Source organism: Scleropages formosus, chromosome 23, assembly GCF_900964775.1.
Source record: "Scleropages formosus chromosome 23, fSclFor1.1, whole genome shotgun sequence".
Taxonomy (NCBI): Eukaryota; Metazoa; Chordata; class Actinopteri; order Osteoglossiformes; family Osteoglossidae; genus Scleropages; species Scleropages formosus.
Window position 1 is genome coordinate 11689721 of NC_041828.1, and position 14273 is coordinate 11703993.

General features: G+C 42.6%; 1 protein-coding gene across 3 annotated transcripts in view; it reads right to left on the minus strand.

Moving 5' to 3' along the window:
• Nucleotides 1-14273, minus strand: part of trps1 (trichorhinophalangeal syndrome I) — a 91504-nt gene that overhangs the window by 39133 nt on the left and 38098 nt on the right. For all 3 annotated transcript variants that reach the window (XM_018731955.2, XM_018731957.2, XM_018731956.2), the window contains exon 4: nt 12604-13213. In XM_018731955.2, coding sequence (XP_018587471.1) covers nt 12604-13213 — 610 coding nt within the window. The remainder of the gene's footprint in view (nt 1-12603; nt 13214-14273) is intronic.

Here is a 14273-nt window from a genome sequence, read left to right on the forward strand (position 1 = left end):
TTATTCTGCTATGGCATCTTGTGACCCAAAGCATGCCTTACTTTAATTGTCCTTAGAAAGCTGCCCAACTTTAGACACAATGCAAAGTTTAATATCAGTGTCACCTATGTGCCTGGAACCATTTTTTATACAGTAATTTGGTGCTGGATTTGAAGCTAATTGAATTTAAATGAAAATCTTGCAAGCCGCAAGTAGACTCAATTAGAGACGGAACGAGGAATAGACAAAGAGACGGGTGTGCCAAGGTACGGTTTATTACCTCCAACCACTCATTGGGATTTTAAGCACATAACAGAGCATTACGAGTTTGGGCAGAACCAGGACTGGTCACAGGAAACGGGCCCAAGCTCAAGCAGGGCTAAGTCACCACCTGACAAAGAGTCCTTGTGAAGGATCTTTTCCATCCCGCCACCCATGCAGCCCTCTAACGCTGCGCCCTTGGCAGGCTGTCCGCCACAGCGGCCGTCATTTGCCAGCCGGTCATGGGTGTTGGTCGGCGACTGCACCAGTCACATTTCCCATCATTTAACAGACAAAAATAAACAAACATGTCCAGGAAATATTTTAAAACTGCTCACTGTACAGAACCTCCTCCTCAGTCAAACCAGCCAGTGAGGTCACTGTCGTCGTCCCAAGGCAAAGCAGCAGACAGGGGTGGCTACTGAACATTTTTTTCCCCTCTTTTTTTTGCTGCCCATAAAATGTGGCACTTTGTTATGAAATTCAGCTGCAGGTTGCGGAGGAAAGTTTTCCATCCTGTCTCCGCTCTTCAGCAGCAGGTCCATCAGTTTCACATGGACAAGTCCATGTGACTCCTCCACTTTTTCTACACTGAAGCCCTTCAGAAGTACCGCCCCACAGAAGACAGATGCTTTGCTGACAGACTCAAGCAGGTCTGCAGGATGCACCAAAACGGACAATAGCAAGCATACCCCCTACATCAGCTCACCGCTTGCCACTGTTCACTTCAAGACCAAAGGCCACGATTTTCCCATTATGACCAGCACAACTACACTGGCATATTAATGCATGTAGTAAAACAAAACCAAATTTTAGATTCTCTTCCTCACTGGCAGAATTGTTGTACCAGAGAGGGGATGGTACTGCTTAGGAAAAAAGAGCATGTAGCAGCCTGCTAGCCTTAATCCATTTATTCAAGTACAGACATATTACTAAGGAATGGTATGCGTAGAGTTCTGCCACCAGTCGGAATTTAAGCTGTGGGCCGATCTGGCCTCTTGGTGCTTTCATACTCAAGGAGAATTGATCAACTTAAATGAGATCTGCTCAAACCAGAGGGAGATGGGCACACCGATGGCTGATCAAAGAGTCCTGGAGGAGAAAGGGCACGGTAAGAGGTACGCCACCATCGCACCTATATTCACTGTTATGAGGGGACCAATTTGACCACTTCTGGCAAACCACCCTCCCCCACTTTATTTTAAATGCTGTTTAGCACCTCTTTAAATGGTGACTCAGTTCCTGAATGGAGGGAAGAGTACCACACAGGACTTTAAGCCATTGTGCGACATCAGCACAAAACATCGGAAAAGGCAGTGGGTCAAAAAGATTAACTTAAGGCCAAGTCTTCTTCCATGTACATCTTATTAAACCTGACTTTGGCGCTAAAGAAAAACAGTCCATCCAGATTTGGATGGACATTAAAAATAGCAGTCCTCAGTGATTAAGAGACATGGCTATCCTGGGAAAAGGCTAAGCCCAGAGGCTTAAATTTGTGTTTGCCAATGTCAGCTTCCTTCTAAGATTCAACAATTCAACAGTTCCCTAAGCCTTCACAACTCGGCACCCAAATGAACAAATCAAACCTCAGGCATCCACTTTATTACAATGACCACCCATCCAAAAAACCAATTCCTATTGGGTTCCTTTGTGTCTTTTGGTTCTATTTCATTGTTTCCCCTGAAAATTATACAAAGGCTTTATTGATCAAAAAGGGGGAAAAAAAAAAAAGAACGATATCAAACAAAGCAAGTCTGCTGAATTTTGCTAGCCGGGTGGGGGTAATCAGGGAAGAACAAATTAAAACCATCACAGTATGTGGTAAAAACGATCAAATGAAAACATTTTTTTTGGAGTCCACTGTCATTTGCACACAGGAATGCAGCTTGAGGCTTAAGCAGTCGAGGCTCATCGAGTTCAGCTGTGTAAGAGCCGTGCCGAACATAGCCGCGTGTACTCCAGGAGGCCGCATCACCACACAGAGGCCTGCTGAGAGAGGCCCGCACAGGAAACAAAGTCCTGCTGGGCAGGAGCTAGGTACAAGGCCAACCAGGTTCGCATGATATTACAAATGTCGAGGTAATTAGATCCAGCCACGGTAGACGTTTAGAATCTTCTGATCTGTATTGATGCCGTTTAATTATCATAGGTGGGGGGAACAAAAACTTGCAGGAGCTGGGTAATGAAAAATAAAAACCTGACAGATGCAGGAAACCAGTTACTAATATAAACATCCATATGCATATAGTTACGCAGCGACATAGACATTCTAAACATATTTCAATAGCAAAAGCCAAACGGCTCAAAATGCGTGTGCGTCTGTGCGCGAGCAATCTAGACCTTAAAATACTAAATTGACCCCATTTGTGTTTGTACACCAGGCTAAAAGGAGGAGCAATGAAAAACATTTTCAAAAGCAGCTCGACCAACTTACACTAAGGAAAACCTGTGACAGGTCTTACAGCGAACCGCTGAAAACTGTTCATGATGTGAATCTCTTAAGAGCGATGTGATTGGATCCAAAATTCTCAAAGCAGAAATTTCATTCAACTAAAGTTTTTGAAAAACAAAACTTTATTCGGTGGAATTAGTTAAAGACATTAAGTTAATGATTGTCAAAATGGTACAAGGATCCTTCTAGAACAAGGGTCGGCAGGCCTGGTCCTTACGTGCTACATAGTACATTGGTGCACAGTCTCGCTGAGCTTGTGACTCACGGCTGACTGATATTTTGACTGAATGTGTCACACGATTCAGTCATGTTCGACAACAAAATATTTAAGAAAAAAAATCCTGTAAATTACTATAAATCTATGAATAACTACACTAGTAGCGAAAAGGAGGCATTTTATGTGTTCCCTCCATAATACAACTTTAATGAATCATTTAATTTTTTATCTTTCTTAGAAGTATAACAATTGAGAACTGGGGCAGAGATCTAAACTCAAAACAATGTATCCCCAAACTGTTCAGATTATTTGCTTTAAGGCAATTAAACAATGACGACAAGTTCTCAAAACATTTTAAACAGCATGACAGCTTCAATCAAAATCTAAATAAAATGTAAATAATTAATAACTCACTCTGAACAAAGGCTCATCAGCACCTTAGGATTTCCAACAATGCAGCAGATAAAGGGAACACCAAGAGGAGAAAAAAAATGAAGCTGGAGTTACTAGGACCTCCTCGCAGTCAAGCTGGTGAATTTCTGCGTGCCTCAAAGCAAGTATGTGGCTCCCTATTCCCACCATGCCACCCTGGCCATCTGCAGCGTGGAAGCTAGGGAACTCAACTTACCCAAATTCCTCACTGGGAAGATGACTAGGGTTAATTAACCTACCTTTGGTTAATTAACCTTTCTGCTCATGATGACACCTATGGGGCATATACGTATATCGCGAAAAAAACACTACCAGCCGAAATGCCTGTCTGTCTTGGCTCCTCCTGAGACAGTCTGTGCGAAAAAACAATATATTCAACTGGATACATATGCTTTTTTTTTTTGCAAAATTTGTCATATGTGGTATGCTGTTTTGCATCTAGAAAGGGGAACCGCAGTTACTATCACTTGATGCACTAAGAAAAATGAACCTTGTAAGTTGCGTTGCGTTTAATTGCAGCAAATCCTACTGAGGAACACTGTTTATGACCTCGGCAGCAACGGTGGCTAGAAAAGCCACTAGGTTTACACACCAAAAGCAGCTACAATGCAACACTACTTAGACAAAGCAAGACAGCTATTCAAAATTCACAGTTTGCATTATTAAACATAACTAGAAGCTGCATGCTGAAGTGTAAACTATGGCAAATTCCACAAATGTAATTTCAGACCAGCCTAGAGCAGACATGTTGTTTGCTGCAGTCTTACTGAGGCGTAATTCATTTACATTATTTTATATATATATAAAAAAAAAAAAAATCCCCATATTCCTCACTTAGGTAAACTGACCAAAGAATAGTGAACAGTTATCTTGGTAAAAAAACTCTAATCACACAACATGCGTGTATTCAACCTCCTTTTGATGAACAAAATGGGATGATTGGATGAATGATTAATATATGGCAAAGATGTTTAGATGTCATTGAAAACAATTCTGAAATGGCGGCCTAGGTGTCATCAGGTGAAGAGAGACGGCGAAGCCCCTTACAGTGTCATTGTCCCCCCGCAAAAAAAAAAAAAAAAAGGGGGGGGGGGGGGCAATGCTAATTTAACTCAAGTACCAACTCATTGAAGGGCCTTGGAGCTAATCTCAAAATTGCAGGATCTAGCCCACCACTGTGTACCTCTTTGTTGACCCTTTTTTACACTCAAGTTCTCACCCGCTGGCAGGAACATTTTGTTCAACATATAATAAAACAAACGTGCTGGCGTTCCGTTCATACCCCTCGAATGGAAGTTTGCCGAGACCCAGGTTACAGTTTGCCAGCATGGGATGGGCCATCTCGCACCACTTTGTTGAACTGCGTGTGCCGTTGCCAAGGTGCTCCACTTTCAGACGCTTGTCTATTGATTTCCACACTCAACAATAGGGAGAGGGGGGGCACGGTGGTGCAGTGGGTTGGACTGGGTCCTGCTTTCCAGTGGGTCTGGGGTTCGAGACCCGCTTGGGGTGCCTTGCGGCGGACTGGCGTCCCGTCCTGGGTGTGTCCCCTCCCCCTCTAGCCTTACGCCCTGTGTTGCTGGGTTAGACTCCGGCTCCCCACGACCCCGTATTGGACAAGAGGTTTCAGATGATGATGACGACAATAGGGAGCATCAAAAAAATCAAAAAATACAGGATATACAAGTACACCATTATTTGATGGACTAAGCATGCCTGAAATACCTCAATGTAAAATGTGTAATTATATTTTTGTGATACAGACAGAAAATGGAAAGTAACATTTGTATACATTATTCCTAAAACTCATGAAACACCAATATTTTTATACATTAGCTTCATATGTTATTTAGCATATAGTCAGTAGCAAATAACCAGAAAAGCAGATACTGAAACAGGATACATCTTCCCCACTATGACTGACGGTGTGAACATGTAGATCCACCTTTACATATGTACAGTCACATATATTTACTAAGTTACATTTACTCTTATTCTTCTTGACAGAGTTTGAAAAATCTCACATTCTGGGAATATTAAGAAGTGTTAAATCCAAAGAGCATCCCCTCGGTCATTTGGTCATGAAACCGACCACAGCTTCACAAACTTCAGGGTAAGTATTGCTTCACAACTACCAATTACTGTCAACCAAATTACAAAAATAAACAAATACAGTTCTACCTAATAATCATAAAATGTCTGACAATCATTTTTGGGCTCTCCTTGTTGTTAGCGACAGAAAGGAAGAAATATCCTTCCTCCAAAACGCAAACTAGGGTACCACACCCTAGCAAGTGGAAAAAGGCTGACAGTAAAATTAAAAAAAAAAAAAAAAAAAAAAACCTGGCTGCCCGCAGAGGACTGCTTATGTGGTCACTGTTAGGCGGTAGAGGTCCAGACAGATAGGCCCTTTCTCAGCCACTGTAATAAATATGCAGGAACATCTACTTTAAAAAAGCAAAATCTCTTTTCCATATGGGTAACATCGAATGTTCCAACTCAGCAGTCCATCTTGAAAGGCGTATCGTATTATCAAAAGGCATGGTTGTATTCAAATGATATTTGTTTACATTAACAATACATGCATTTAAATGTTTTCACTTTCTTCCTATTATCTATGTATTTATAAAATCTTTAGATCTGTATTCATAATTTGTTTTCCAATTGTTGTTTTTACTACTCTCAAAATGCTGGTGGAACTGAAACTGGATTAAACTGGTACTTGGAAAGGCAATCCATCAGGAGGAGGTATGGAAAAAGTTACAAGGGTGAGGATGGTTAGAAAGGTGCAGACTGCCTTTCCTTACCATTCTGAGTGTGTGAGCAAACAGCTGGGCTTTGGTGGGGTCCGCCATCCCCCACAGGGAAAGCCAGCTGTGTCCCAGGAGACCTGGGTCCACAGACATGTGATGGGTGGAAGGGAGGAAAGCCACACTTTCACACCTGTCCCTTTGCATTCTCGCAATTTCCACAACTGTGTGGCAACAACAGGCCCCGGTCCATTCTAAAAGCATGTTAGTGAAGGTTTAAAAAAATTAATAAATAAATAAATAAAAGATGGGGGAGCAAGGTGGCACAGCAAGTAGCGCTGCGGTCTCACAGCTCCTGGGTGGTGCGAGAGGACGTGGGTTCAATCCCCGCTCAGTCTGTGTGAAGTTTGTATGTTCTCCCCGTGTCTGCGTGGGTTTCCTCCCACAGTCCAAAGACATGCTGTGCAGGTTCACCAATAGTGTATAAGTGACAGAGAGAGAGTGTGTTCCACTGATGTATGGATGAGTGAGCCAGTGTAAGTAGTGTATCTAGCAGTGTAAGTCACTGCGGTGAATAAAGCGTGTGAGCTCATAACACTACATAGAGTTCATTGGAAGTCGCTTTGGAGAAAAATGTCTGCAAAATAATTAAATGTTAATGTAAAAGGCCAGAATGTCACCCAAATCACCAAGCTGTGTACCTCCCCAGCATCATTCCTTGTGTAACACGAAGAACAAGCTAATTCAATTGTCACACTGTAAATCTGACAAAAAGTTATTTTTTTTACCAATCATTCAGTTACCAAAATTCAAGTTTAAAGGGTCACATGTTCCTGGAGTACAACTATATACCTGCCCTCCTATCATCAATATTTAAATCCAGCCATGAGAAAATTTGGTCTAGATACAAAAGCGGACCTCTGCAGCAGGCAGCTGCGTGCGTTGAATGGCGAGTAACAGGTTCTTGTTTATTTGCTCAAAATCCCCATTTCCTCTCGCAAAATAAGCACAATATAAGCCCGTCTTTTCATCACCTGACAGCAGGCGCCACACACATTGCTCGATCTCATTACAGGCTTTTTGTTAGGCCATTAAATTAAATATCAGTGTTGAACTCCTTTTGGCAATGTCAAAAAACAAGGTGCTGCACGCCTCCAAATCCCTCTCGCTACACTGCAGCTCTCAGACTAACAAGCGAGCAGCTTCTTCATTATCTCCTGCAGGAGAAAAGCCCAGCAGTCTCGCCTTTGCTCAGCAGCATGCTGTCTGCATGTGGACTCGAGTGAACTCAGGGAAGCACTGAGACATATGCGCTTGGACCATGAACTGATGAATACTGAAGGCGTGCATTCTACATCTGGGTCTTTTTCCATTGCAATGTGTCTGTTTTTTTTTTTTTTCTTTTTTCTTTTTAAAAAAATAAAAAAAAAAAAAAAGTGAAATCAGAACAATATTAAAATAAATATTTGCTTATTTTCCTGCCCCAATTATGGTATGAACTGTGACACGCTCAAAGCACAGCATGCGGCGCATGACATGCTGGAGGTCCTGGGGCGATGCAACCATTTTGCAGCAGACAATGTCCAAACCACTGACCCAGCAGAATGAAGGCAACAGAGCAGCTGTAACAAAAGCAGAAGCAACAAAACAATTACACGGCGAACAAAGTGATTTTTTTTCCCCCCTTTATTTTTACATTAGTAACACAAGCAAAAATGAGGACATTTTCAGAAAGCAGCAAAAGAACAAGTAGCTGCTAGGAGTAGGTGTTAAAGAGAGTTTGATAGCATTGACAGAAACACAGAGGCTGAACCCTGGCCAAGGGCACTGCCACCCAGCAGACTAGTGCACTTTATCAAGATTTCCAATGGGTCCCCAGACCACCACCACTGGGGAGGAAGCTTCGTCGGGGTATCTAAATGAACAGTTTGCATCAAGAGCGGTGGTGGTGATGGTGCTGTTGCAGGGCGGAGGGAGGGAAAACCCTCTTGTATACAAAGGTGATCAAATATACTGCTACTGGGGACTACTGTCAAACCTTGGGAATCATCCATGTTTAACTCTACAGTAGTCTGTGGGGGGCAACTCTCCATCAGGGACATGGGTCACAACCAGGAGAACAAGGCGGCAGAAGGTAAGAAACACAGGGTATGAAGTGAGTAATGGAGGTTTGCTTCCAAGCTGTTCCCAACAAACACGTTCAGAGGTCGTCCCTGACTTATGACGGCCATCCCATAAACCCGATTATGTTTGATTCGGTCATAACATCTACCTGCAAACGTTTCATCTGACGTACGACATCAGCAAGCTGTGCTGCTGCAGAGCAGTCATACTCAGTTTAGTGTGTCTATAAAATAGAACACAATTTCTGATTCACAAAATGTTTTGTTGTAATTCCTATCATTTTTGTTTAATAATGGATAGTAAGTCAAAAAAGTGAGTATATTGCAAATATAACACTCAACTGTATTTATGCATAATTATTCTACAGCAATATTTAAGCATAAAAACGGTGTAAAATTTTGAAAAGTGAGAAAATATAGCAAATCCTTACTATATAAGGGAGCACTGACGTCTCTTTATCTTTTTTTATATACCCTTATGGTTTACATAATATAGTACAAGGCTACGTATCTGTGACTCTTGATAAACATGACTTGCAAAGTGGTTGCCAGAACAGAACCCTGTTACAAGTTCAGGACCACCTGAAACATAAGGTTGGTTGGAAGGCAAACAAAATCAATTCTAGTTCATCTCACTCCGCTCTCAAACATCCAGACATGGGTGCTCACAGTAACATTAGCATATCTGTGCAAATAATCCTTGGTGTCGGTGCTAAGCGCAGCTGACCTCGAGAAAGAAAGCTACACCTACACTCGGCGGCAGAACCATCTTTCAGGTGAGTAGGTGGAGCGAGAGCCGAGTGATTACGATGCCTCCTGTCTGTGAGCTGCACTTTCATTGCAAGTTTCTCCCCTCTGGATTATCCTTATTTTACAGAGGAATTATTTATCACAAATGACAGTTCAGATATTTTCCTTTATGCTTGCAGGAAATTGTCTGGAGAATCCAACAAAAATGTGTGCAGAATGGCCTGGAGCAGGATTCTGTTAAAGGTTCAAAAACATTTGCATCGCCTCCCTGCTTCATTCCTGAAAGTTCAGCGTTGCACACCGCATCCCCTAATCCCCAACTTCTGCTAAAGTTTCAAAAGTGAACACAAGCACAATTGAAACAAAGCACCCGAACACATTTTAGGTGTGTTTTCAAGGCACTCACAGCATTAAATGTCTGATCAATTTCAGACAAACAAGAGGTCCAAAAATAAGACAGACACACGTGCATGCATGCATGCATGCGTGCGCACGCACACACACACGCACACAACTACTGAAGCAGCCTGTTTTACGAACCCAAAGGATGTCTCTATGGGCAGGGAGCATTCCTGATGATAAACACAGTGAAACGCTCACTTTAATAAGGCCTGAAACCAAATAATTTGGAGAGCTGCCATGTGTCCACTGATCCAGAGAGAAGATACAGCACCCCGGATGAGACAAAGCTATGACAAAGACATGTTCTTAATAACAAAGATAAACACCCGTCTCTACGACCGATTTGAACATGTTCAGGAAAGAAAAATGACCTAAAGTTGACTTAAACTTTGAGCACAAAAGGCAGCAGCCAACAGGATTCCAGATGTACAGGTGTCATTTTGCAATTACCAACTGCATGGATTCCAAGTAACAATGGTGTCTGTGCCCGAACTGACATCGCACCGGGTCTATTCTCCAGAAGGACCAGGAACGCGAGAACGACGGAAGGTGAGCCACACACAGGATGCCCTGGAGGAACCTACTCATCTGGCAATGAGAAGGTCACGCCTTAATCCAACAGCAACAGGATTTTTACAGCAGTCTTCACTAAACATGTGATCAGTGGGGGTGCCCTGACCCAGGGACTTCTGACATCTGTACACAGTGTCACAGAGGCCCAGACCCCCAACCCCCAATGCTTTGCTTCTGGAATACCTATTACCGTAAAATCAGCATTAAGGGAAAGGATTTTTTTTTTTTTTTTTCTTTTTTAAATCACTGAAGTGCACTGAAAATAAAAAAAGTCCATAAATTATTCTTTTAAAGAACTCTCCTCAGGGGGTGTGTGAAACTTTTCTTGTGCCCAGAAGTAGAATTTGTTACATTATATGAGGAACTCTCTGTGCGCTTGAGGAGACAGGCCCCAGAGAATCCACTGACTCACGGCAAATTCAAACCACAACCTTTAAAACGTTAGACAGGAACACCAAAAAAAAAAAAAAAAAAAAACCAACGCAGAAAGGCGTGCTGACGTTTAGTAGCCTGAAACTGAGAAATAGCTTTGCATGAAGAATCCAAAAGCCGCAGATTGCACACTGGACTTTCATGTTTATCTGTAGACCTCTCCCCTGCTTTGCCTACTTTTTATTTATTTATTATTTTCTCACCGTGACTCACAGGCTGAGTCTTGGAAACTTCAAAAATATTGTGACGAAGGACATAGAAACCATCAGAATCCGCCTGTATCTTAATAAGCTGCAGTGTCTCAGAGTCTGATTCAACATTTCCTGAAGGTTATAATACAACCTCCACCCCCACCCAAACGTCACACACTGGCTGACACGCCTTAGATAATGACTAAACCACACACTTGACCACGCCTGTCCCCGAAGCTTGCCAGTGTCTCCCTAAAATGCCTGGGAACCAGAAAGAAAAAATGCCTACAACAACTTTAGAACTCAGATGCACAGAAAATGCACGCAAGCGACTTCTTTGATAGACACACACTGACTTTGACTGTGGCATATTGCACAAAAAAAACCTGCTGCTCTCAGACGACTTGGCTTTAACACACAGAAGTGTACTTTGAGAAAAGAAAGGTCCAAGCGCTCACGGTCTTGTGTTTCCAGTCTAATTTCAGCATTACTATGATTTACATTGAAGACATAAAGGGAAATTGTTACTGATGCTTTGTATGGGGAACCAACATAGATTTTCCATAAGAAGGAAACACTGAAATTGTATAAATCTCCAAATCAGCAGCTTGTCAGAGAATACATAAGCACTACTAAATAATTTCAAAATGGCCATTTCAAAGTTAAACTTTTCAAAATAAGCCATTGGAATTAAAACCATGAGTTGTTGTGAAGCATTTCCTTTTCCTTCCCAAATTCTGACATTAGAATTCAAAAACTGAATATTTGTCTCTCCATCATAAATACAAACAGAAAGAAGCACAAATACAAACAGAAAGAAGCACAAATGCAAGTGCAAATAAAAATGCACCTGAAACCACCAGCAAATCCCAAACCCTAATCTGATGACCCCTTGCACGTGATCCGTATGAACACTCCCTCCCATCTGATTGAGAACACAAATATTCATTTCTGTTGACCCCTTTGTACCTCCTCCCACTCAAACTTTGGCAGCTAACCTGTACGTCCATGACCTATTAAAATAAAAAAAGGGAAAATAAAAACGGAGACCTTGGTGCTCTTTCGCTGCAGGTGAAAGGTGCATACCAGAAGATCCTATAAATGTAAAGGCAAACTGAGGTCAAGCAACAGCCTGAGTGATCTGATGGAGCTGACAGATATGGTTGGTTTAATTTTTTCCCAGTGATGCAATCCAGTCCCATACACTGCAAAACCATCAACGCAACATTCACGACTCTAAATATAACCAATAGGCACCTGGCAAACAGTTTCGTTTACTGTTACTCTACAGTATAATATCCGCATTAACAAGGATTGTGGCTGACTGTCGCAGCCTAAGTCCAGGGAGTCCAAATTCCTAATGGACTTTGACAGGACACCTGCAAGAATGGTCCTGCTATATCTAAAGGAAGCTCAAACTATCAGACATCCAGGTGTCAACATCACAGAAGGGTCATCGATCTTTTAATAGGGCTTCCTGACAAAATAAAGACAAAAGCTTTCAAAATACAGTGATTCACATAACGCAAGGATTCTCCATTGAGCGTGGCTATAACCAGTGAAATGTGAAAATTCGTGCCTTCAGCTCCAGGAACACTGGGAATAATACCACAAAACCTGGTTTAGACTGGCAAAGTCCTCAACAACCCATGTCCACAGCACAGCTGAGCCTCATTAAGGCAATGCTGGGGACATGCTGAGTGCAGGTAGGAAAGACCATTTGAGAGGGCTCTCTCCCAAAGACTACAGTGAACATGAGTTTGAAAAGACCATATTCTTTTGGATATGCTAAATGCTGATGGTGTTTGAAATGCTCATCTCTCAGCTAATAAGGTGAACACTAGTGGGAAAGGCTTGCGTGTTACTCAAGTTACCTTCAGATACGACATCTTCCATAAAAAAACAGTACTTCTACTCACCAAAACAAATTGCCATCAAAAGATAAAGTAAATAGCACATAAATAGTAAACAATGTGCCCGTCTTCAATGGACTGGTGCAATGTTAAACTCGAGGAACAAAATGGCACTGACAGCTCCTTACCCGTAGAAGCGACTGAGACTCTTCCTTGTTGGACTTGCTGTCCGTGTTGGAGGAATACTGCTGTGCCAGCTGGTTGGACTTGTCTGCTGCGCTGGGATGTGCCCCTTGCAGGAAGCCCTTAGTGTCTGCACCCAAGCCAAACACCAGGCTGGGGGAATCCCTGAGCATGGTGGTCTTCTGCTGCTGAGGCTCCTGAGAGGCCGCCACAGCGTTGAGCAGGCCCAGCGCACCCTGGCTGTACTGTGATGGACTGCCCCTCAGGATATCCACCGCACGGTCTTTAGGGACCCACACTAAGCCCCCTGTCGCTTCCCCCCAGCACTTCTCCCTGAGCACCTCTTTCTCATCAAGCGCCTCCCGTTTTACACCCTCTGCCCCGACACTCAGCTCCGCCGGTCTGGCTTCGGGGGGTACCAGACTGTACAGCTTCAGGTCACCTTTGCTCTCCTCTTTGACGGTGACATTGGAGGGGGCAGCACATCCATTGGCAGGGGAGGGGGAGGAGTCGGGAGGGTCCTGGCAGTGCGCGGAGTTGAAGTGCTCCAGCAGGGCCGCGGTGTCGGTGGCAGTGAAGCTACAGTGGCGACACAGGCAGCAGCTGTGGACCCTCCTGTTGGGGGGGGAGAAAAAGTGGGCGGTTACTTCTGTGGTCTGTCTTCCAGTCTTAAAACAGGTAAATGTGTTCCACACACACATGCGTGACACACTTATGAAGTACACCAATTTTGTGCACACGATAGGTATAGAATTCAGTACATCAAAGCCTTACTTCACACTCAACTTGAGGAGCACACAGACATTTTTAGCGATTTTCCTTAAACAACCTAACAGGTACACTGAGCTGAGAAATCCATCATATTATTTGACTTAGAAATTCACTTATTACAGTTCAGGTCAACTACCAAAACAAAAAGAAAAATAAATGACTAATGGATTGAATAAGGATGCTAAGAGAGCTGTCCCAGGAAACAAAGGATTGTGTTTTTTTTTTTTTTTTTTTGTAAAGCAACTGTCATGTCACCTTGAAGAGGCCTCTGCAACCAAAAAGCCCTGTCTGGCCACCAGTCCCTCTTGAGGACACAGTTGACAGACGCTTGAAATCAGATGTAGTAAATGCCAGCAGAATGCATTAGTAAAGCAGACATATGAAGGACTTTCACAAACACAGCTCTTTTACTGGTACCAGCAGCACTGCTCAGATATGTGACATGACGTGTGTGTAACCACAAGAATAAGGGCCTTGAGTATTCTGCCATGGCAGGGGTTTGCGTCATTTTCTCTTCCACATTGCTAAACGAGCAAAGACAACTTCCACATTTTAATTATAACCCTAAGACTATCAATGCTAGGTTTGAGACACTCAGCATGAAGGACAAATGTCCATTGCATGTAACTTAGTACTTTTATGAAAAACTGGAGTTTGACATTTTTTCAAAATGTCAATATTAAAAATATTTTAGCTACACCTACACTATAACGAGATTTTACATAGTGTGTAAATAAACATCTTCTAGGGCCTCAATATGACTGACATTGCTTACCGCTAATCTTGGAGACATGCCTTGCATAACTAACAGGAGAAGAAAAATATTCTTCTGAAATAAACATATATCAGTGAGCATAATGTGCTTTTTCAAACTAATTCTAGCTACACGATAGTGTAGAGAACG